Source organism: Phyllostomus discolor, chromosome 7, assembly GCF_004126475.2.
Source record: "Phyllostomus discolor isolate MPI-MPIP mPhyDis1 chromosome 7, mPhyDis1.pri.v3, whole genome shotgun sequence".
NCBI lineage: Eukaryota > Metazoa > Chordata > Mammalia > Chiroptera > Phyllostomidae > Phyllostomus > Phyllostomus discolor.
In genome coordinates this window covers 24,722,681-24,749,421 of record NC_040909.2, presented here as the reverse complement: position 1 = coordinate 24,749,421, position 26,741 = coordinate 24,722,681, and the positions used below count along the sequence as shown (strand labels likewise).

At 36.0% G+C, this 26,741-nt stretch overlaps 1 protein-coding gene across 1 annotated transcript in view; it reads left to right on the top strand.

Moving 5' to 3' along the window:
- Positions 1-26,741, top strand: part of KCNH8 (potassium voltage-gated channel subfamily H member 8) — a 279,545-nt gene that overhangs the window by 141,333 nt on the left and 111,471 nt on the right. The window contains 3 exon segments of the mRNA XM_028518251.2: positions 18,826-18,953; positions 23,995-24,181; positions 24,184-24,234. Coding sequence (XP_028374052.1) covers positions 18,826-18,953; positions 23,995-24,181; positions 24,184-24,234 — 366 coding nt within the window.

The window sequence follows — 26,741 nt, the reverse complement described above, 5'->3', positions numbered from 1 at the left end:
GATGAGAGGATTTTCGTTGTATTTATTTTTACCTAAGTGAAATTCTAGTGTTAGTCGACATAAATCATTATTATAAAACTACTTAACTGTATCACTTTGATGTGTTAGAAGATTCTGACTGCTTGTTAAAGAATAAAACCTTCTTTAACATAAAGCAATTTACAAGATTAATTTGCCAACTTGGTGTAGATTTTTTTACCTTCTAGAAAATGGTGCCAAATCCTATCCAGGAATGGACATAAAAATACCATGAAATGTGAATAGAATTGTTGTGTTATTTATGGATTTCCATAACTTAGGAATCATAACACCATTGCTTTTATGAGGTCTCCAAGGAAGGACAATGAGAAAAGGGGTTATGAGGTCTAGAGGAAATGAGAACCATCAATGGATTAAGAAGCTGTTGAAATGAGAATGATAATCCTTAGATCAACGCATCCACATTGGTAAGATAGACTTGCTGTTCTTGAGTTCAAAGGGGTCAGTTGTTACGATCTGCTTCTGAACAGAGTACTTCTATGAATATGTCATAAAAATCACATGAGGATGCCTTCACATAAAATTGTTTTTAATAAATGGCTTAAATAAAACAGGAAATTTATTGTTGTTTCACAGTAAAGGAACTATAAATTCAAACTGAGGAAAATAGATGTTTATTTCAATTATATTTTAGGAAGAACACAGATTTACCCGTGCCAAGCATTTTTTAAAAATTCTAGCAGTTAAAGACCTTGTTATAATTTTCCTCTTTACGCTAGTCAAACTGATTGGTCTGCTGACTTTTGTTCTTTAGCACCATCACACTTTGACGTGGGCTACTTACTCTCAGTATTCCCTCTCCTTCCCACTCTATCCCACAGTTACCCACTTCTCACTGTTCAGTGCAGGTCCACAATGTGCCCCACCATTCATACCTTCATAGTGTTCTCTTTTCCCTCTGATATTTTGTAATACTTGTCACCTTTGCCTCTACTAGATATTAAAGGCAAATCTATGGTATAGATAAATCTATGGCATAAAAAAAGAACCTAATTACTTTATCTCTGTCCCCTCTACTTTGCCTTCTTATTTCCTATCTCTTTTCAGAACATGAAAAACAGGACTATGTGACTGGTTTTCTATAGAAGATTTCATACTATGAAATAGCATACTATAATGGCCTTAGAAATGCAAATGTTGGCTAGTTGTATAAACTTGGGCAGGACTATGATATTGTCTCAGGCTAGGGCTTAAACTTTTTCATACATACTTGAATATGTTAGATGATGTCACTTCTCCTTGGCATTTACCTTATTAAAAGAAAGGGAACTGTTATCATATGACACATTTCTGCACTATTAGTCACATCACAGAAATCCTCCTGATGTCATCAACAGCTGATCAGAACTTCTGGTCATGTGATATTAGTAAATATTATTTTAGATAAAGTCTAGATGGAGTGTATGATGTAAATATGACTCTTATGAGTATTATGAAACTAAATATTTCTCTGAGGATTTATGCAATATTAAAAGTGTCTCAAGGACTTTGTCCTGCTTTTATGGGCCATAACTTTGAAGCTGTGGAATAAGTGGATGAGATGTTACACAGGACCCTTTCAGCCCTATCTTCCTCTGAAAAGACACAGTGCCACCGTCTGGAATAATCACTGTGTATTACCTCATGTAGTCAAGAGGAGACTTCTTTCCTGGTTCTAGATACCTATTTGTTTGGAATTAGATGAGTCCTAGTGTCCAGGTTTTTCTGAAGATACTTTTTCTCCAGAATTATCCTTGGCTACTTGGAATTCATGAGGACATGTTGGCATGTGAGCTGTTCTAGAAGTCCCGGGGTATGAGTGGATGCCTTCAAGGGAGAACATGTTGGTAGGTAAGGCCTTTCACTTCAGATCACGCTAAAGAGCTTGGTCCTTATTCTTCATTAAATAGTGAGTGAGTCCTCCTGTTAAGATACACCATCAAAAGGGGAGTTGGGATTGTTTATGGTTGTCTGAGGACAATGTTCCTCTATTTCATAATTTTATCTGGGACAGATCCACTTGCTAACTTTGTGATACAATAAAAAATATCCCAGGAGTTATAGGTTCAAGTTCCATCTATGTCAATAACTAGCAGTATGACTTTAGGCCAGGCATTTTGTCTCTCCTAATTATAATTTCTCCAGCTGTAGTATAAAATAATTTGACTAGGTAATTTCTTAGGCTTCTTTTATTGCAAGAATCTATAATTCCATAATCATACTGTGTGACAGGAAGGTTTATAGTAGCATTCTGGGTCACAATCTATGTTTATAGATCATGGGCTGAAGACTCTATTTCCCAAATCTTCCATCTGAGCTCACCAGAGGAAGAGAACACTCGGTTTGTTTTCCTCATGCAATATTACCACGCAGAAAGAAAAAAGCCCCGTTCTGGCCTAAGTTCTTGAAATGGAAGTGCACACTCTTTCTTTCTGATGCTTCCACAGATTCTGCTGGAAAAACCTAGGAGATATATTTTCTGTGGTGAAGAACTTCTAAGGAGTGAGCTTCTAAGAATCTAGAAGATTCTTATTAGAATCTTCTAATAAAATTGTAGATGGTCATATGAAATTTCCAAAAGCCCCTGGTTAACTTATGGCCCTATTTGAGGAGGAGAAAGACAAAAAAATAAACTTTAGTATCCATGCTGAAGTTAGTGGGAATTTGCATTTCAGTGTCCATTCTGAAATGGCTTGATTCTTATACACCCTACTTTATATGAACTGTTTAATGTTACATAATGGTGAAATGAATAAAATTGGGAAGTATTTGAACTTCACATGTACTTGCTGGTGTTCTTCCTCTATCTTTACACTACCTACATACATAAACCTAGGATCAATTATGTGAAGGTTAATTTTTTTAAAGATTTATTTATTTATTTTTAGAGAGAGAAGGGAGGGAGAAAGAAAGAAAGAGAAACATCAATGTGCGGTTGCCGGGGGCCGTGGCCTGCAACCCAGGCATGTGCCCTGACTGGGAATCAAACCTGCGATGCTTTGGTTCGCGGCCTGCACTCAATCCACTGAGCTACACCAACCAGGGCTGAATGTTAATTTTTTAAAATTTTGATAAAGTGAGGTCATTATACCTTCCCCTTCTCCAGCAAATTAGCTCTCATATGGGAATATATTTGGTAGAACAATTAGTTCAAATTGTCATTCTCATTTACTCTTTCTCATTTTATTTGGATCGGGGAGCAATGATAATTTTCTGTAAAAGATCTGATAGTAAATATTTTAAGCTTTGGCGGCCATTAGACTCTATCAAACTTATTCTTCCACTATAACAGAAAAGTAGTTATAGACAATATGTAAACAAATGGGTGTAGCTGTGTTCTAATTAAACTTTATTTACAAAAAACAGATAACTAGTTGGCGAGTCAAAGTTTGCTGATTCCTGATCTACATAATTAATTAACAAATGATTCCTCTCTTAACCCCTTCTAACACTAAATCATTTTATACTAGAAATAGTATTGGAATGAGGGATCTGTATACCTGGCTCCTAGTATGGCTCTTCTAAGTACCAGGCACAATGCCCTAGAAAGTCTCATCAACATGGGTCTTATTTCATTCATTATATTCAGTACTTAACATGTGTTAACAAAGAGCTAATCAGATTCTTGTTGCTGTGTTTTATGTCTTGGGCAAGATAGGTCATAGGAGCTTCCATAACCTTGAGAAGTATAGATCAGGTTAGGATTCAGATGAACAGAACCAAGCCTCTGGTTTAGAGGAGAGGGAGGGAAGAAAAGTTTCTTTATATGGTTCTGGAAGTGGTCATATTCTAGAAGAATAACATACATGGCACAAAATTATGCACTGTTAAAACAGGAAAGTAAGGTGCCAGTACTGGAAATAGTGAGGAAAATGTTGGCTCAATTTCTGATTCAAGAGGTGAGATAAGGAGAGTCAGATCTATGCACAGGGTTCAAGGAGACCCTAGAGCCAAATGGGCAGAGTGTTAGGAGCCCAGCAAACGGGAGGATACAACCAAAGTAATGAGAAATGGAAATCTTGCTTGGACTCTCCGTAATATTCTATAAACCCTAGTCAGTCTCTTTCTTACCCAAGAGTTTCTTTCAATGAAGTGAAGAGGTTTTTTTTAATTTTTTTTTTTGCCAATTCTTGTCCCATAAAACTTATAGGTACATAGGCAATTCCTGTCACCTAACAAACATGTGATAAATGGAGGCAGAGCCATAAAATATTAATGTACAGAGATCATTTGGGCTCTATTTTGATGACTAGAAAAGAATATGTGTTAATACTCTATTGGTAGTTTGCCACTGTGTTGACCCTTCAGGAATGCTTTGGTTTGCCTCAAAAATAGGGTTTTTTTGGTGCATTTAAAATATGTCCCCTGACATACATTAACTATCTTTACAATCTTCATTTAATTAAGAAATCATACAACAAACGATAGAAATCCTTTTATCTTAGATTTTATTGAGATTATTACAGAGTAATAATTTGGATGCAAGTGAGCGAGATGCTATCATTTTTCTATTAGATAAAAAAAAAACAGAATATCTTATGATTTGCCATCACGTACATGAGAATTTCTTTAAAAGAAAATCTCTAAAGTTGTCAGAGATTTAGATCATTATTTAATGAGCTGATGGACATTACTGGAAAAATATGTCCCAATTGGGAGTGGACTGTCCCTGAATTAAATATTTAATGTCACCCTGGTTACTAATGCCTGACCCAAAAATGTAAAAGAAATTAAATTATGTATTGATTTCCAGTCATATGACTTCTGAGCAAGTTTATTTCCTTATTTTGAAAAAATGAACCTAAAAATTTCTTTAGTAGTTCATCTTTTGTGTATGACTGTTTACATTGTTTTATAATTGAATTATATGAAAAAAGTTGAAGTTCTTGTCAACTTGGCATATAGGTTGTTTTATCGAACTTTGCATAATTGACACTTTGGGGTCTGATAATTCTTTGTTCTGGAAGGCTGTCCTGGGCACTGTAGGATTTTTGCAGCCACCCAGGTCTCCACCCACTAGATGCCTTAGCACCCACATCCCGGTTTTGACAACCCAAACTGCCTCTAGACATTGTCAAAATCTCCCCTAGTTGAGAGGCATTGTTATAAAGCAACTGAGCCATTACCATCTAACCTATAGAATTAAAGAATAGAAGAAGGATTATATTAATAAGTGTTTTTAATTATTATATTTTGGTGATGAAGTAAATAAATTTGTGTTATTCAATATTTATGAATGGTGTGTTATTATCAAACTTCCTAAGGAAGCCTATCATTTAAAAATAAAACAATTTTTTACAAAGGGTTCTCTCTGTTCCTCCACTCTTGCATATATATCATATTGTCAATTGTCATGCTATGGTTGTATTGGAGAATTGTATTAGAAGACTCTGTTCTTTAGCTGGAGATTGTGTGTAGGGTAGCAGTGATGGAGTTACATCTCAGGATAGAAAGTAAATTGAACTTCATCTTGGAACCTCCATGAACTAGCTGGATCACCTTCAACTCCCCTGCATACCTTTTGTCTGGATAAATCAAGCTGCTTACTTTTCCTTAAGGTAAAGAAATCACAATTATTTATCTTTGTCTCCCTAGCTCAGTGGCTGGCACAGAATAAATACATGCTTTAAAATTGCATGAATAGGTTGAATCTATTTGTTGATCTTGTAGGTAAAGAGTTTCGCATAGATTTTTAACATCTTCCATTCTTCTTTTTTCTTCTTTATCCTTACACTTTCATCCCTGGCTCCTTCTTACTGTCCTGAATTCTTCACAGAAATCCTATTCTATTCTTTCATTGACTCAGAGGATGGCCAAGACTTTGCCTTCTATAAACCTGAGAAGAATCCAGAACAACAACAACAACAAAAAAGCACTAAGGAATTTTAATGTAGGACATTGGGAAATACCAGTGAGAAAAATATTAAATCATTTTAGCACCCACTGCCATTGTGATAAAATTTTTACTGCTACAAATTATTAAGGCAAACTTTAAAAAGTGTGTTTTTACTTCTAATTGATTAGTACATCAGAATTCCTATAAACTTATTTCTCATCTTAAGTAATTTTTAATTATTCTGTAATGCTAAAATATAGACCAGTTTCCTACAGGCCTTAATTATTTTTGAAAATCAATTACCAACACTTTTGGGGGGAGTTCATAGTCCTTAAGAAAAAAATGCCCATAAATTATGAGAAAATAAATGATAAAGGCAAACAGCAAAGGCTTTGGAACTGGGTATTGATTGTCTTGCTGCTCTTGTATGATACAAGGATTTGGGCAAGTTATTTAAAACTGCTGAACTTTAGTATTGTTATCTTTAAAAATGGGCCAATGCCTACAGAATGTCATTATGAGAATTAGAGAAAACTAAATTAAATGTTATCTAGGATGATCTTTGCATAAAGGAGGTGATTGTAAGAAAGTCAGTCATTAGCACAAAAAAATTATTGTAATTGGTGGTGACTGTGGAAGTGATGATGGTGGTGGCATTAACCAGAAGTGGATAGGGCCAGGACTTTGCAAAATCAAGTAGTCTCTCTGGCACCTTTCTTACTCCCTTTTCTCGGTCAGGCTTACATAAAATCTTTCCCTCCATCCTGTGCCATATGTTGGTGCTGTATTGACTGTCCTTGATAAGTAGCTAAGTAACTCTTCCAGAGAGTATTTGTATCTTTATAGAGGTGTTCTTTAATGTCAAGTACACGCTCTAGGATCTGAATGAAGATGGACTAAGGTGACAATGCCCCGATTGCTCTATCTTTTCTTGGTGGTTTGTTTTCTCCACTCCAGAACCCCAAAACTAAGTGTGTCAGTAGGCCTTTGTAGCATAACAAATTCTTTCCAAACTTGTAAACAACAATTGTTTATTATTTTGTATGATTTTTTAGTAGGTCATGTGGTTCTTCTGCTCCAAATGGGTTGACTGTAGTCACTCATGTACCTGCTATCAGCCTGAAACTCAGCTGGGGATGGAGCTTCCTAAAGGACTTCACACACCCAGTGCTTTAACTGGGGAGGATGAAATGACTGGGAGTTGTACAGGTTTCTCTCTCAGACTTTGTTTCTATCTCCACCTCTATCTCTACCTTTACCTCTACCTCCACCTCCATCTCTACCTCCACCTCTACCCATATCTATCTCTACCTCTGTCTCTACCTCTACCTCTATGTATCTCTATCTCTGTCTCTGTCTCTGTCTCTATCTCTATCATCTTGGTCCTTAGCTCCAGTTCTAGCTCTGGTTATCTCTGTCATTATTCAGTAGTTGAGCTCATTACTTGGCCTAGAGGCTGGATCAAGGAGGGCAAATATGGAAGATGCATAACTTCAGAAATCATACACTATCTCTCTTGCCATATTCTTTTGGTCAAAGAAAGCCACAGGACCAGCCCAAATTCAGGGGGAGAGGAAACAAACTCTATTAAGAGAGGTATGTATGCATAAAAATATGAGGATTAGTGGGTGCCACACTCTGGGAAGTCATTCCATTTCACCTTCTCCTCCTTCTGAGTCCCTTTCCATATTTCTACTGTCAGAATCAGTGGAATCCAGGGTTTCTCAGTTTATAAAGAGTGAGGGGTTGTCATTATTCTCTTTAATGCAGTGTACTTACTGGAAAATATGTGAGATTTGGAGACATACAGACCTACAAAGAGATGCCAGGTCCACTAATTCCTCGTTATGACCGTGAGCATGATACATCAGCTCTCTTACCTCAGTCTTCTTACCTACCAGGTGGAGGTGATACAACACACCATATAGGATTATTATGAGGTTTATGTTAATATAATGTATCCACAATGATTAACTGAAAAATAATAGGAGCCCAATAAATAGAAATTCCTCTACTTGTTTCTACCTCTCCCAGTTTTTCTGTCACCTTTTTCTGGAAGAAAAATAAAAAAAACAACAACTTCCAAATACTTCTTACAATAATCAAACACATTTGTCCTAAGCCTTGTGCTAATTTCAAAAAAAAAAAGCTTCAAGATTTAGAGAGCATTTTGACAATTACTGTTTTCTTATACTGATTGCCTTATTCTTTCCTGAATTTGCCATGTTATTGCTCCCTGCAAGCCTTGGCCCACATTTTTCTCATGCCTAATTCATCTTCATTGTCTGCTCCTAGATTTACATGAAATCTTTTCTTGAGCCATTGCCTAAGTTTCTTGCACACAATATTTACAACTGTGTGCTTAATTTATTTTATGTTGCTAAACTATTTTTTCTATCAGTTTTATGCTTCATAATGATTTTAGGGATCTTTGAAACCTCTATCCCCCAACTACCCACTCCCAATTTCACAAACTGTAATGAGAACTAAACTACTGTGACTTTTTAATAACAGCATGTTGACTTGAATTTTTCCACAGAACACCCAAAGGAGCATTAAAAACTTGTTTTTGGGCCACATGTCCATGAAAGTTTCCTCTGGAAACTGCATTACTCAATGTCTTGATAAGTGCTACAGAAATATATATATATATATATATATATATATATATATATATATATATACCAACACACATACACACACTAATAGCAATGTAGCAATGATTAGGGACAACTGGGCAACTGCAATTTTTGAGAGGAAAAAATTGAAGAAAACACATTATCCTTCTTGATTCACTCATTATTTTGTGTGATCTGAATTTCCATAAAAAACAAATATGTGACTAAGCATTAAAAACATAATAAATTGTGAATGAGAATTCTGTTTTTATTATATTATGTACTTGTTATATTTGGAATATGCAGGGACTTGTTTCTTTTGTGTGTGTTGCTAGATAACTTTTAAATTTGTGTCCTTGACAAATGTTGTCAGAACTGTGTCCTAAAAGATTAAACAGCTAGATGACTGTTCTTACAGTTGACTTACAGGTGACTGTTTGTACATTTCATTAGCATTTTTATGGTTAAACACCATTTGTTTGGTCTTTCTGCCTCTAAATTCTCCTTTCAGTATACACTTTACTCTAAATCCAAAAGCAAAAGTCTGATCCCATCTTCCCTTTTCAGACTGTCCCAATATTTTTCAGAGTTAAGATTAAATTCTTTAGCTTAATCTCCAATAAACTGAGCCAAAAGTTTTCTCCCAGTCTGTTTTCTACTTAACTGGCAATACTCAACTGGACGAAATTTAGTAAAAAGCAGAAATGCATGGTCCTATGGCAGATTGATGCGTTATATTTTATTTCTGTACACGCAGCTCTCTCAGTGAAATTATTGGCATTTGTTAAAAGTTAATTACCCTGGTGTTGGTCCAGTTATTTGAATTTATCACTGAGAAACACTTTCAATAAATTCAAGGGATTCAAAGAATAACTTATCAAAGTACTTTCGTTTCTATAATATTTTCTGTAAATTTGTTTCCACCAGGATTGTTAAGAAGCAGATTAAAAAAAAAGAAATGTTTACTTTTCCATTTGCGTCTCCTCTTCTGTTAACTATTTCATGGACTTTTTTTTCTGATTTTAAAATTTACATTTAATTTTTAAATATACGGAATGGGCATTTCTAAGATGCAAATGCTAGTGGTTTGCTACCTACATAGATGTATAACCACAAAGTTTGATGTCTTTCTGTATGTATTAAATTTCTTATTGTGAAAAATTTTAATCCAAATGAAAAAGTATGAAGGAGATTGCAATAAAGCTGCATGCATCCATTATGTAGCTGAAAAATCATCAACACTTAAACTGACTAAATATAAATTTGCTCTTACAAATATCAAAGTAATCATTCTTAAGAGTCATTTTATAAGTTGATATGTAGTTAAACAAAGGAATTTTATTGCTCCTTAGGCTATTTAAATTAACCTTTATCTTCACTCTAGAATTTATTATAATTGTTAATACTTTTGAAACTCCTGAATTATTAATATTAGTTTATCTTAATCCCTCACTTTATTTCTTACTCTTTTGTTGCTTGGACTTCTCAGACTTTCAAAAATTATTTCAGATATTTCTGCTTCTTACTCTCAGGCAAGAGCTGCTTGCTCTTATAATAATCCTGTGGCATGATTCTGATTTCATCTAACTCAATAAGAGGTCTATTCAAAGGAAATTGAAGTCCAGCCATTAAATGTTAAAACAATTCTCCTTTTGTCTTTATAACCATTTTTGCATAAATGCTCCTTCCAAACTTTTCTCAATCAGTGACTTAAATTTTTCACACAGAACAACTGAAATGAATATACAAGGACTACAATTAAGAACCTGATTAAATAACACTAATAACTTGTAGTAACTTGACTTGCCTCTATCTCTATACTAAGTCATGAGTCATAAGCTTTTTAAGCCATATAATGATATATCTTACAGACCATTTTATTTAAATGGAAGTTCTTTCACAGAATAAAATCTCATTTTGAAGCTCATTTTATAAGACAGGTACACAGAAATGGAGTTTCTGGATCGAGTACATTACATGGTAAATTTTTTCCTGTCTCACACTCACACACTTCAGTCCCTGCGGCACTCCCTCTAGTCACTGGGAATCTAAGAGTCCTGATTAAAAGCCACACTTACTCCAGGACTGGATCTTTAATAATATTTTTAAAATATGGTTATATACCAATGTGATGGTATACAAGGTCTGTCCAGAAAGTATCAAGCCATGGACTATGAAAAAAAGAGACATTTATTGAGGAAGATACAAGATACAAGAAACATGTACACAGGACAATGACACTTCAGTCCCCTTCAAAGTAGGCACCTTGGGACCTCACACAGTTCTCCCAATTATTATCAGTTTCCTGCATCTCCTTGACGATCTGAAATCTCTTCCCTTTCAATGGTGATTTTAGTTTTGGGAAAAGTAAGAAGTTACAAGGTGCTGAATCAGGGCTGTAGAGCTGCTGAGTCAGCTGGGGTGATTTGATGTTTTGCCAAAGAACTCTGCGTGAGACGTGATGCATGAGCAGGCATGCTGTGGTGATGAAGCTGCCAGGTACCAGTTGCCCATAGCTGCAGCCTTCTGAGTCATCTGAATAGTTTCTAAAGAGACATATTCAAGCTTAACACAAAATTTAATGCAGATTTGTTGCTCTACTCACTCAGTCACTTTAATGTGATGGTCACACAGTACACATACTCACTCAATGGCATCTCCACCCCCACTGACTAGTACAGTGAAGTCATTATTATTCATGCACATTCCAGTCCACTCTCCTTCGCTGCCAGGTTACATCGATGTCACACAAACCATTCTCATTATATCGAAGTGGTTGGACTTTTTCTGGACAGACCTTATATATTGTGATTCTGTTTTTAAAACTTTTAATCATATATGTATTCATGTATGTAGATAGATGATAATAGATTAATAAATAGATATGATATCTCAAATGTGCCTCAAAGGAGTGTAAAGAACTAAATAATACTGTGCATGCATTCACACTTGTTAAAGCTGGGTAATGGGTGTACCAGAGACAGAGTTCTACAGATAAACAGAATTGGTGAAAGCTATGTATCATATTTGTGTACCTACATCCATATATATAAATCTTTTCTTGATTTAGATTTTCAAGATCAATGCCAACCAAATCAAGCTATACACTTGATTTTCTATATAAATAAATATATGTATATATATATATATAAATATATTACACTCAGTAAAATTCTTACTTCAAGATGGAAATAAATAAATGGAAAATAATTATATCAGAACTGGCATAAAATATAGGTGATGTCAATTATAAAATCAAGTCTACACACAGTATTTTGAGTACTTCTCTGAAAAGTAAACTGAACAAGGTAAGATATGAAAATATTGATGGTGATAATAATTATTTGAAAAGCAAAGCATGTAGCCAAATTCCCAATAATCAATAAATATGCAAATACATAGTACCTTGTATTTCTCTTACTTTGTTCATTTGTTCATTTAAAAAAATACCTATTATAGGCAAGGTTCTATTTTAAATATTAGTAATAACAACAGTAAGTCATCTATATCTCACAAAATGTATGAGTGACATGTAAAAATATATACATTTGTTCTATAGATAAGTAGCTTGTATATTTCCATGATAGACTATAACAGTGTGACAGAAAAGGGTCATCGTAGTCTAGCAAGATTGGTGCAGTGTAGCAATTTTATAAAAGATGGAAGTGACAAGCTTTGAGGAAGGACTGCTTTCACAAATTGATCCAGACTCTTGGGATGGGCCAGGAAGAATCAGCTCCAGGCTTTCGTGCAGCATTTAAAAGACCTCGCGATGCTACACCCAGATCAGTGAAAATAGACCAATACCTAGACACAACATGAACACTGGTTTTTTACTCTATTTTGGAATAGTTATAGATTCACAGGCATTTGCAAGGACAGGAGAGAGAGGGAGGGAGAGAGAGATCACAGTTGTTCCCAATGGTTATAACTTACATAATTAGAGTATAATATTAAAACTAGAAATTTGACATTGGTATAATATGTGTCTATGTGCGTATAGCTCTGTGCCTTTTTTTACATGGGTACCTTGTGTGACTACCACCATTATCTAGACATACAACTAGTTTATCACTACAAATGTTTCTCTCTTACTACCCTTACATAGTCTTACCTACCCCCTACCCTCCACAATTCCTACAGATAATCTGTTCTTTGCCTCCACAATCTACCAATTTCTACAACAAGTTAAATTATCTCACTGTGATTTGGGGTTTTTAAATTTTACTTGGGTTTCTAATGATTTTCTGCTTTCAAAATTATATAATTCAGAGCATGAGAATTCATGTTTTATGTTTCTTGTAATTTTTAATAAGGGCTTTTAAAAAAACATCTTGAACCAGAAGTCTGAATTAATATTTAAAGCAAACACATGCTCTACTATACAAAAATATGTTATTAAAATATTTGACAATGTAAAAAAGGGGACATGAGAAGTAGAAAGGAAACACAATCTAAAATAACAATTGGAGAGAGAGCATTTTCCAGCGTATATGTCTTTTGATTCAAGTAGTAAAGTGGCAGAAAAAGAGACAACATAGAAAATAATTCTTGTCTACAGGATAGATCCATTCTGACTCAGAAGGATAATACAGATAAATAAAAATATCTAATAAGAGTCTACTTCTTAGCTGTCTGCAATCTACTATGGTAAGGTGGAAAGAACATGAGCTTTCAAGGAAAATCAATAAGTATTCAATATCAGCTCCCCCCACCCACTTTGAATTTTGGCAAATTATACACTTTTCATGACCTTTAGCTTGCTTTTCAATAAGTGGAAAAACTAATACTTAACAAAGTGAGAATTAAATGAGAACCAAGACAAAGTTCTTGGCCTAATGTCTAGAATATGTCGGGGGCTAAGATAATTTTCCAATACATGACGTTCTTTTGAAAAGGCCTAACTCAGTGAACTGTAAATATAACATTTCACTTTTTTCTGGAAATTATCTTCCCTCAGAATTGTTCAATAACTGAAATTACTTATTTAATCATCCTGCCTAATGACATAGTACTTCCTACCCTAACGGGTTACTTATTTATCTTTTTTAACCTGGTGGTAACCTCCAGAATGTTGAAATTTTCACCTTCCTGTTAGTTCACTGCTGTTTTCTTTTTCCTTCTACCTTAGCTTTCATGGTTCATGACTTTAAAGTCTCTTCTGTGTATACCCTAAACTCTTATATCTCTGTGTTTTTCTTTTCTGTGTCCATCCAGCAAAGCCATATACTTGAAAGAACCAATAATTGTTTTTCTTTGTTCTGCATGCAGATGGCTAAAAAGTGCTGGGATAAAATCTACACTAAGGCAGATGAGAACCCCTCTAAATTTATTATTAGCAGCCTCAGATAAGGTGGTCAAATTCCCCATCAAATCTATCACTTCCCCTCCAGGGCTTGACAGCTGATCCTCTACCACAGATATTTCAAGCATTCCTTATTATCTACAAACCACCAACTCTTAGCATCCTTAGCATTTGACTTCACCTCCAATGTCAATGAGGAAGGAAGGAAGGAAGGAAGGAAGGAAGGAAGGAAGGAAGGAAGGAAGGAAGGAAGGAAGGAAGGAAGGAAGGAAGGAAGGAAGGGAGAGGAGGGAAGGAAATCTCTCAGACAGAAATTATCTCATCTTTCTGCCTTCACTCCTATATATTCACCTTCATGCATAATCAATCCCCTCCTTCCCTTTTATCATGAGAGAGGGAATGTCTCTTCCACCTTAGGAGAAATCACTCAGTGTGAGGTGTGAAGACACTATGACCCCTCTCTCTTTCTTAAAACATTCTCTTCCCTTAGATTCTCTGACACCACAATGGTCATTCCCTCCTCTTTTGTGTTTCTCCTTTACAATCTTTTTCTGTCTCACAGTTGGTCTCTTACATTTGGAGGTCTTGGATTTCCCCTTCTCACTTTAAACTTCCTTGCTAGTCAATTTCATAACCAATTAAGTGGCAAAACCATGCAAACTTACTCTTGAAATGCATTTCACACATCTCAGCTTTGCCCCACCTCTACTGTGACCACTCTAGTTTAAGCTACCACCACGTTTCAACTGCTCTGCTAAACGGGCCTCCTCGGTGATTTCCTAACAACCTGTAATGGTTCTTTCTAGTCAATTACCACACAGCAAGTCAATGTGTTATTTTGAAAATTCAAATTTCTTCATGTCATTTGAATGCTTAAAACCTGGTTATGGTTTTGTGCGCAGGGACTGTTAATTAGCCCCCAGAACGCATTCATTAACAACACAACCCTCTCAAGTTAAAACTAAAATTTAACAGCGCACATAGCTGCCCAACTAGAAACTATTTCCCAGTCTCCTTTGTAGCTGAGAGTGGTCACGGTGTGAGCAAAAGTGGTGTGTGTAACTTCCGGTTCCCTCACAGGAAGCTTCCTGCCCTCCACTTCCTCTTCGTCCTTCCAGGAAAGGGAGTTAGTTGCCGTCAACTCAGAGATGGAGACCACCTGTGAAGGATGGCAGAGCTGCTCCACCACTTGCGATTGCTCACCTCTGTTCTGTTACGGAAAAGGAAAAGAGTGAGACAGAAAAGTATACACCCAGAGTGCGTTATTTTCTTATTCAAGCCACTTATTGAAGCAGCTTAGGCTAGTCCCTAATACTTTTACCATTTCATTGCAGTAAAAAGCAAAATTTTTAATGTGGCCTCAAAGGCCCTAGATAATTTGTCCGGCTTCTGCCTATCTTCTAGTTTCCCATTTTACTTCTCTTCCTCCCATTCTCTGTGTCCCAGTTTCTCAAATTTCTTTCAGTTTCTCCAAAGATGCTGTTTCCTTCCTGCCCAAGGCCCTTACAACTTTTCTTTGCTCTGTCAGAAATGTTTTCCCCTCTACTACCCCAATCATATTTTGTTCATAACTATTTCTCCTTGAGATGTTAACCTAGAATCACGCATTGTAGCCAACCGATGCCCCCCTTCACTACCATCATGACCCCAAGGAGTTTAGCTTCCACTGTTAAATAATCCAACAACACTCTCGTCTTTTTTGTTGTGAAAAACTTTTTTACATTCAAAAATATAATACATATATTATGTATGTAACATGAAAACATTATTACAAATCCCCATACAATAAAAATCCAGTTTAAGAAATAGAATTTTATTAATGCCATTTAGTAAGGTACACGGTGGCCCAACTAGAGACCTTATTTTCCAGAGTCTCTGTAGGTAGCTGTAGTCATGTGAGTATGTATTATTTTACAGCATATAAATTTTCCAAAACAATGTGTTATTTAGTTTGCATGGGTGTGAATATTATACAAATATTGCCATGTTGTCTATGGTTTCTATTTCTTGTGTTTGTACTCAAACACTATGTTTTTGAGGCATTTCTATGCTAACATTTCATTCATTTTCCATTTATTTCTACATGAGTCTGGTTTAATGAAAACTGAAATATCCTATGTCATGACTATAACATAATTTATGTATTCTTTGTTTATGGACAATTAGCTAGCTTCTAGTCTCACATGAAGACACAGGTATATTACATAAGTATATAGACAGTATTTATATGTTTGCGTATATGTGCACATTACAAATATTGCTGTCATAAATATTTTGTACCTTTATGTATATTTTAATGAGTTTTTCTCTACTTGTAATTTTTTTTTAGTTAGGAGCTACCAAGCCAGGACCACTTTAACTTCTTTCCTCTGCTTGGAAGATTTTCAATGACTAAGTGGAATGATTTTCAACACCAGTCTTGCATGAGGGTTAAATTGTGACTAAAATTTCTCAAGGAAAACTTTTTTTTTCTTCCATTTAGAGCCAAGACCAAGACAGACACAGTTCTTTGACATTTCCCTTTGAGGAGCTTTTTTAAAAAGACTATAAAACTGCTATTGTTTGGTTTAGAAAATCTCAGCTATTTATTAGATTTCTCACTGAGAAGGGAATTGGCTTATTGACTCTCATAAATCTCTAATTTGGTCAATTTTGTAGTGAAGTGTGTGATTCCACCTGGTATTTTGATACTGAGTGATACCGCAAAGGCAGCTGCTGACCATTCCAACCACATCTCTGTACACACTGCCTTAAAGCTCTGGCTATTTTCACATTTGAATATGTTTACAATTACTCTCTGATGTATTAGTAATTACATGTACAGATGCAATGCAATGAAATGTGCTTTGTTCAGCCATGAGTTTCCAACAAAGTGTCCCTTTTAATGTTCTACTGTGTGTTCTCTACTCTGTTTATCAGGGATTCAAGTATATAGTAATTCATATTTTATTTTAAGCATTCTTTCAAACTAAATCAAAAGGTGAATGATTTTTTTAAAAAACATGTAACATCAGATTAAACTTTGGCAGTAAGTAAAACATCTTATTTTCTCCTCATTGAAAGCATCCCAGGGTGGAATGAGAATGAGGAATTGTTAAATTCCTTGAAAGACTTGTAGTCCAAGCTCAGATGGGCAGGAACAATGACACAAATTAGTCTGTGTGACAATGCATACTGGCTTCACACGCTGGCTCTACTCCTTATGAGCTTGCGTGATCTCATGACCTATTAGACGTTTCTGTTCTGTCCTCTGTAAATTAAGGATGATAATATTTATCTCATTGGTATTTATGAGGATTAATTGAAACAATAAATACTGCAGATCTAAAATAAGGCCAGGCACATGGTAGCCACTGATAATAATTAAAGGTTTTCCCCAAGGTAGCCACTAAGCCAAAGCATTTTTATGAAGGACAAGAATCAAAGAGCCTTCATGATATTATGGAAATTTGATGATGAAGCTTAAAGAATAGTTTTTAATTTTTACATTTTGCAATCACTATAATACCAATTTACTTAGGATTAAATTATATATTGACCAATTAAACACTAAATTTTTGTTAATGTCATATATTCACCCTGTTTATTATCTTGGACAATAACTCTTTGGGAAAAAAATAGCATGTCCTTGTGTAATTTTACTGAAATAGAATCCAGTTGAATTAAAGATTTAATTGTTAAAAAATAATAAAGACATAAAGATGTTGGAAGAATACATGCATATATTTTAAAAAATAATTTTTGAGTGAAGAAGTTTGGTTTTGCAGGACATAATGTCTAGACACTACAAATGGATAGATTGACAAATCTGACAACATAAAATTTAAAAATTTGATACTGCATAAATTAATTCTAAAGTCAAGGAACAAAATGAGAAACTGTTGGCAGCATATATAAAAAAGTGGTAATTAGTATACAGAGTACTTATTAATCAACAGAAAAGTACCAACTTCAAAATTGGCAAAAATATGAATCAACTTCATTAAAAACAAATTCAGATACACAATAAATATTTAAATGAATGCTCATCCAAATTCATAACTTTGAAAATGCAAATTCAAACAATAACATGGTATTTTAAACTTTGAAAATGTTATGAACAAAGGACCCATAGACAGGGACAATGGGGTGGGGATTGTCTTTGGGAGCAGGGGTTGGACAGGACAGGGGAGAGCAATGGGAGGGGAAACGGGGACAACTGTAACTGAACAATAAAAAAAACTTTCCCAATGTTAGGCAGCACACATCTGGTACTTCACTGATGTGTGTGGTGAAGCAGGCACATCTCTCCACTGTTGCTGGAAATGAAAATTACTAGAATGAAATTTGGAAAACATATACCAAAATTTAAAATGTGTATACTCACCACTAGTCATTATTTGCTGAATATGCTGGCACACCAATGCAAAGCTCTCAGTGTTTAAGAATTTTTACTGCAGGGTTAGCTGCCCAGTTTTTTCTTTTTGAATACTGGATAAATCTGAATGTGCATGAGAGGCAAGTAGTACAATGAAGGACACAAGTTTTATCAATATGGTATGCACTTAACTATTAAAAAGTGTATGAGAATGACTACAACATGCATGTTTGGAATGATTTACAAGTTATTATAATGTGAAAATAATAGGTAAACAGATTTTTTATAAACTCCCACTTATGTAAGAGATATATAAGTATAGATATAAATATATATTAGATAGTTTTTTGGAAAGAAATAAAAACATTGGGAGTAGAATTTAGGATATGGATGTGGAATAACAGGAAAGAAGTGGTAAGATTTTTTATTTACTACTTTGTTTTCTGAAATGTTTGAAAGTTTCTCTAGGCTCATGTATGTTTTCCTTTACTTTTAAAAACTAATGCAGTTAATATGATCATTAAAATATATGAATTTTAAAAGCCTGAAATTAAATTAAATGTCAGTAGAAGAGAGCCAATAATTTAACTGTTGGAAATCATGCACTCTTGAAAGGGAACCGTCCAAACTTGACTTTCTTGAGATGAAATGATGCATTTGTTGGTGCCTAATGAGTTTTATTTTCCCCTAGATAAAGCCAAAGGAAGATCAAGAACAGGGAGCCACTTTGACTCAGCCCGGAGACGGAGTCGAGCGGTCCTTTATCACATCTCTGGGCACCTGCAAAGAAGAGAAAAGAACAAATTGAAAATAAATAATGTAGGTGGATATGTGTGTACTCTCTGAATGCTAGAGTTTCCCTGGTGGCAATGTTTGACTCGCTAAAGAAAGGCTCCATTTACTCGTTGGCTTTCCTCTATTTTTTTTCCACTTTGGCTGGTGTTTTCCTATAAAGAGCGAACTGGAAAAGGTCAGCAGTCAGGGGGCATTTCTGTAACAAAAGTGCTCAATCATAGTGTTATCACAGCACAGAGATTAGAATATTACTGCAATCAGTACAACATGGCTCTAGGGAAGCTGCAAATGGGAGATACTGGCTGTGTTTTATGCACAAGATGATGCAGCAAGTCGTGTTACACACTCATAGTACATTGGTTAAAATTTGTCAACTTTAATTTTAGTGCCGTCTACTTTGCACTTTATCTAATTTCATCGAATGCTTTTATCCAGGGGGACCATGAACACATCGAAGTCATTCTTCCACTTAAAAAACTACATTTTATACAAAACACAGTTGGAAGTTTCAGACAGTGGAACATTGAATTGAAATTACATGCCATATATTACACAATTTTGTAAAAAGTTGTACTTTTAGTAAATGACAGTACAGCTACTTTCTGAAACCTGGTGCTTATCTGTCAAAAGCCACAGCAAAGAACTGCCTATAAGAGGTGACTCTACAGAGTTTTACATGACACATGCCCATCCGAATTTCACAGTTCACCTCAGAACTTGTTCTTAGCACTAAGAGACTTCACTGAGAAACACAGAACTAGTCTGTTTAGTTGTAGATATTCAAAAATAATTTTTCAAATGGTGATAATGTCATCAATTTGCACTGTGCAATCTCCAGAACACACAACTTTTGGGGCGTGTATATGACCATGGGTAGCCCATAGAAATACTAAGGACCTAACTTGCCAGTGACATTAGAAAAAGTCACATCAAAACACCCAGAGGTATTTCAGAATCTATCTAAGATCCAGAAGTTGTGGGAGTTAGGGACACAAGGATTCTTTGGCATCTTAACATTTTACATGGGAAGCTCACCTACCTAATTTGACATACAAATGCCATGATAAAACAAAGTCCCCATCAGACATACAAAGTATCTGCTTCTCTGAGTGTGTCCAACAAAGAAGATGCATTTGCCCAGGTGTGGAGTGAGACCTGACACCAAAGTGCTGCCAATCTGGTTCTGCATCGATGGATTCCCTGTGGAAACCAGAACAAGCCATTTTGACCATTTGTGCTCCAGGACCATCAGCCATGCTGGTGCTGACCTGCCATGTACCACAGTGGAGAGTCAAGTACTGTTAATATAAAGATTTTCTAGGGATACAGGTGCCTCAGTGTCATGTGGATTTCCTGAGAGTCCACGGACAGACTTGAAACAGGGCACCTGACTTGAGCTGTGGATCCTTCCATGGGTTCCTGTTTCCATCTCCTTTCAGTTACCAGGTCTGCCTTAGAGACAGTAAACAAGTTCTAGGAAGGAACAAAGGTAACCACATCTGGGTTTGATTCTATGTAAGTCAACCAGCATAGAAAGCACCTAAACAAATATTAGCCAGAGGTTCTGCCCTGCTAAAAGCTGACAGTATCTTCTAGCCTTTAGCTGAGAATCATTTGAACATAGCAAGTATTACTGAGCTTTAAAATGTATTTGCTGAACATGTCGTTTTCTCCTTTAAAGTCAACAAAGTACAGAACAGTACTTTAAAATCTCATTTAAAAAATCATAATTCCCCACTGCTTAGCTTATTTGCTATATTGTCATTCATTTAAGAAGCACAAACATCAAAGTGGATCATTAAAATAATACGTAGTAATTAAGGACGTCTAATTCACATAGTGACCTAAGAATTCAGATAACTCTTACTTCTGGAAATGAAGTATGGAATCAGGAATGGCCCTGTTCACTATTCCTTTCAAGGAGAACAGGGCAGAATGGCTGAAAGACAGCAGGAAGAGAGAAGAAAGAAGAGGAAAAAGTTATCTGGACAGTTTATTAGCTAAACAATCAATCTTTGGGAAATCTAGCTATATTAACAGTCACACATATAAAAAAGACTTCTTAATATTTTTGTAGCTCTCTATTATTTACAAATCTCTTTTACATATAATACATAATATTATTTGATTCTTACAGCAAGCCAGTACTACATAGAGTTTTTATTAGTAATATTTGAATGATGGAAAAGGACAACTTACTCCAGGTCACCAAAGTAGAAACCATGGATATGGGACCCAGCTGCGAATCCTGTGACTCAAAGTCACTGTGCTCTGACCCTCCCTGTCACCTCTCTGATGCAGTTCCATAGACCAAGAACATATGATTCAACCATAGACGAAGGAACGCAGCAGGCTGTTAGCAAAGCTCCATCCCAATCACGATGCAACACCTCTTAGTCATGGCTCTTACGTTGCCTGGGACATCTTTGGAAAAGGTGTTTCATTTCTGCTTTTCCTTGACTTGTGACTAGTAAATGACATTGGGAGGGATGATGCAAGTATCTCTAACACAAAGGAATGTAAAGATCACAGGAGTGCCTTGGGAGCTCGAAAGGAGGGTGCTTCAAATGCTGGAATATTACAGGCAGAGCATGACCAGTCATCATCAAAGGCCCACACTCTGTTTGGTTTACCCTGTGTGGGGACTGTCGAAATATTTTCTTACCTGTTTGCTCATTCAGAAGTTAGTTCCAGAGAAATGCTGCAAAAATTGTTTTGGAAACAGTTACATTAATTAGACATTAGACTTAACCATTGTGTTTCATATAATTTTAGGGTAGAGGTTAAATGGCTAAAACACCATTGATACTAAAGAATATGCTTCAAAGTGAATAAGTAACATATACCTAAAATTGAGACTAGTGGGTTATATATTCTTTAGGCAAGTTCCCTATGTTTCAGGGTCATAAATAATGTGTTTTCTCCTTGTTAAAAGCACATTTTACGATTATAAGAAATTTTCCTCCATTCAAAAGGGTTTTATTATTTGTTATTGTTGTTCAAAATGTTTTGATAAAACTTTGTAATTACAGTGATTAGAGAAGAGAAACATCTATTTTTTTTCACTCAGGCGATTTTGTCAAGATGAATGCAGGATTTATGTGTAAAACCTTTCAGAATTTAAATCTAATCTGAGCTGTGTTAGAGTCTCTGTATCTTTCAAAATAATTTTAGATAATACATTTTAAGTAGCCTATACAAATGAAATAATGTGATTTATTTTGTGATTTGTGAATATAATATATTGCTGACCTTTTGTATCAGCATCACTAATACTTCATATAATCAACATAATCCAAAGAAAATACTTCTTGACTTTTCATGACCCTCACTCCTAGAGTTGGCTTCTCCCTTGAACAAGGTAAAATTTGTATTTCTGTGACACTGTAGGAAAAGAGTTACTTGGATAGAAATTGAGATTCCCCCATGGCTTCTAGTGATGCCTTATTGCATCAATATTTACAAAAAGAATTACTTCCTTTTCTAAAAAGGAATTAGAATGCATCATGTCCTATTGCAAATAGAAGTGCTTATCAACCTCGAGAAGATTAATACATATGGACCCTAATTCTCTCCTGTACACCAACCTAAGCTTTGATAAGAAGCCAAACAGTTGTACTTCATTCTCCTCTTCTTAGTTCTATGGCAGAATACATCTTTGGAACCTGTTTCTGGAAGCTAGAGAATGAGGCAAAGGAGAAAGATAAAGTGTCAGAGAATTAAATGGAACGTAGACATAGTGGCAGATAGGCATCAAAGAGTAGTCTGAAAGTAGCAAAGCAGTTTCTCACCATGAACCCTCACATTATGAGGTTTCTATGTGAGTTAGTAAGAATATTAACAGGGAGTAACATGTGTTAGGAATGCCTACCAAGAAAGAGGAGAGGGAAGGGGTGTCTTAATCTTAACTGAGCAGAAATATTTGGTGGCTGGATAGCTGCTACTAAAGAGCTAAGAGGTCATGATTGCTCTGAACTTCTCTTGAGTCCTCAGGTCTTTCAGGAATCCCTAAAATAAGAAAACAAATGGTGACCTACAAGTAACTTTTATTCCAGCCAGAACTTTTAACTGTTCTGTTCATTCAATTTAATGATGAAATTTAAGAATCCACTCCCTATCTTGTACTTCTCATTAATTGAGGTCAAAGCAAGGTCTGCAAGTATCTGGCCATAAGCTTGTCAAATTTCCACACCTGCTATTGTTGGGCCGCCATTTGTCTCATAGCAATGAGAGTTATTCATCAATTTCAACTGCTTGCAGAGTGAAGTGCTTTTGCAGTTATAAAAACTCCAGCGATTCTTCTGCATTTAATCAGCTGCCATATATACTCTGGTTTCTCTTCAGAGCAAAGAAATCTTTCACCTCTTAATCAGCTGCCTTTTTTTTTTAACCATGACTTGAATAGTAACTCATGACTGTTGCTCACTTTGCCACCTTAAACCAAGCTAGCTAGTGTCAGAATGGATCCATGTCAATCTAGGTTATGAGGTATGGATTCCCAACTTGAAACGAAGAACCACAGTGCAAAAGTGCAGGTAGTTAGCAGAACTGGGTTATATTTTGAAACAAATGGAAACAGATTTTTAAAATACAATGTTGATATTATATCTTTATCTAGGGAAAAAATGGTACCTTTGTTGTCATTTCATGTCAAATATATTCTTTAGGTAACAACTCTCATCTCAGAATTATAAGTATATGGAATGTTCCTGTGACAATACGAATATAAATGTATCTTTGTGTTTAGAGTGTGTATAGGATATATTTGCTACTGTGAAAGTTTTTAGGTGACATTTTAGGTAGTGATCTTTTTTTATTTTTAATGAACAAAATCTAAATTGTTCATTTAACATTTATGACTAAACTCTGCATATTTCTGTTACTTCTAACAAAGATCTCTGCTCGATTTTAGTATATACATCTCTACTTTTTGCATCACCAACTTCTAAAAGTCTCTTGTAAGAGATGCTGACATTGTATATGGAAATGATTCTCCTTACAAAAGTGTGTTTAAGGCTGTGTGATCCTTGTTTCTAACTCTCTCTTCTCTTTGTCTTGTCCACAGAATGTTTTTGTAGATAAACCAGCATTTCCAGAGTATAAAGTTTCAGATGCAAAAAAGTCCAAATTCATACTTTTGCATTTTAGCACTTTTAAAGCTGGCTGGGACTGGCTTATTCTGCTGGCGACGTTTTATGTCGCCGTGACCGTACCTTACAACGTTTGCTTCATCGGCAACGATGACCTGTCCACGAGCGAAGCACAACTGTCAGTGACATCGCGGTGGAGATCCTCTTCATTATAGGTAAGAGCCGGCAGCTGCTTTTCCAGGAAATTTGCCTAGGGGAAGTAGGGTTGTGCCAGGCTTTGCTGAGGCAAATTTGAGCTGAGAGCCATTTGCATGGGCGTGCTTAGCCTCTTATGCAAATTTTGGAGAAGCGAATACGAATTTGATATATGAATGTGGCTTCTTCCAATTTTCTCTTTGTTCCTTTATTTCAAACCAGTCTAAACCCATGTTTTGTGTTTCCATCTATATTTTGTCAAAAATGGGCTTTAAAAAAATATCTGATGGCTGTTGTGTTTGTACTCTCCTATCCATCATATCTTCACTGTGTGGAGTCAGAGGTGGGGCCTGGCAAGGGTTCATGAACGGTGGTCTGATAATGGCCCAGTCCTGGGTATGGTTCTGCAGCTCCTTTTTGACACATTGATGGTGGTTGCCATGAGAGACCTGGTTGCCAGAGAAAAGGGTTACAAAAGCCTTGAAGTAAATCATGAATAGCAGTGAGCATCTGATTTTAACTAAAGAGCCCCCCAGCGATGTTTGCTAGAGTATGTATCGCTGGAGAATTGGGAACCTCAGGTGAATCTACATTTCTTCACTCTTGCAAGCCTTTTCTTATATTCCTGTCCCTTAAATCTCGGTCTTGTTTGGACAAAAGCCTAGCTCTTGCTGCTCATTCTAAGGCCAGTTCGAGCTCTCCACTAAGGTGTGGCCTGACTCCCTGTGGAGTCCCTTGTACCTTTCATTTATCTCATGCCTCCTTCTCTACCTGGTGGTGGTGCTATAAGGCAACATCCTTACTGTGAATATGAGAGAATGTTTTGAGAATGCTTTCAAACAGTCAGTGAACAAAGGAATGAGAAATGGATTTTTGAAGTTCAAAGTAAAGGAAATAAGTGAAGCCAAGTCAAAACCTCATTTCAATGGTGGAGGTAGTCTTTTCTTCATGGAGCTGGTGAAGCTTTGGGAGTGTGGGTTCTCTGACTGAAAAAGGACACGTTTGCTCTGGGACGATTGTGTATGATCTCAATGTGGCTTTGGAATCACCATTCACATTGCATCTGCTGGACACGCCCCTCAGAGCTTTGTTAGTACCCCTGCCCCATCCCCAAAGTGATGGCTGTAGTATGTTTAGGCCACTAGATGGCAATGTTGTCTAGTTGGGTTGCTTGGTAAGACTACAGATTCAAGGAAACTTGTCTTTAATGTGTTTTTGTTGTTGTTGTTTTTGTTTTTTACTTAAACCATTCATTATTGGAAAGGTGTAAATGTAAAGGGGCATTAAGTCACTATTAATGGAAAATAACAACATCCTAGTTTGTAAAAGAATTTAAAATGAAAATTGTATCCAGACTGGGTGTGTCCACATGCCAATCCATTGTGGTTTTATATCCTTTTACTTTGCTAACCTTTGCTGTCTTTTTCCAACACGCACATAAATCAGAACTCTGAAAAGACTCCTCATAACCTAGTCAAAGTTCTCGAGAACTTGAGGGGTCATTTAACATGTTTAAGTCTGAGTACCTGCCTAACAAATATTCCATACAATAATAATTCTTACCACTACTTAAACCTTGGTCATAGGGACCAGGTTATATTATGAATTGTCTCTTCCACTATCCCTGCTTCTTAGATTTTTGACATTCCAAGGGCTTCCAAGCACTGCTGGTACTACACACTCCTTGGCAGACGATGACGTGTTACACTCAGAACTGACACCAGTGAGGAAGATATTTTATTTTATTTTTTTAGGCTGCTTTCCTCTGTTAAAGCTGTGGAGGCTGGCTTGCTCCCCAATAGTTGCCTCTAAATTTACTGTGTTCATTCTGCCATTCATTTGTGTTTAAGGCAGCAAGATGTTTCTCTAGGGAGACAATACAGTAGTCTCGTCTTCTCTGCCGTTTCGCTGCCCGTGGTCTCAGTTACTTGTGGTCATCCAAGCTCCAAAAATAGTTAGAGGGAAATTCCAGAAATAAACAATGTATACATTTTCAATTGGGTGCCATTCTGAGTAGCCTGATGAAATTTTGTGCCATCTCACCTCACCCTGGATGGGAATCATATTTTGCCCAGCATGCCCAGGGCGGATAAGCCACCTGCCCGTTAGTCACATAGTAGCTGCCTTGGTTTTCAGATGGACTGCCATGCTATCTTAGCACTTGTGCTCAACTTGTGAGAAATAACTGATCTCTTTTGGAGATTCACAATGAACTTTATAGCATTATAAATACCCTGAGAAACGCAATGACAAAGTTACTTGTACCTCAGAACTCACTCCTTCCCAGACCACTTAGTAACACTCTTTTGGAAGACTGACTTAAAAGCATTCTTCCCTGATAGATTCATCATAAAGGATATCAGAATGTAATTACTCTAGTCAAAATATAAATATGGATGATGATCTTGAATCTCTCCTAACTATTCTCTTCCTCTTAAAATAAACTATCTGCAAAGCATCGCAGGTTAGATTCCCAGTCAGGGCACATGCCTGGGTTGCAGGCCACGGCCCTCAGCAACCGCACATT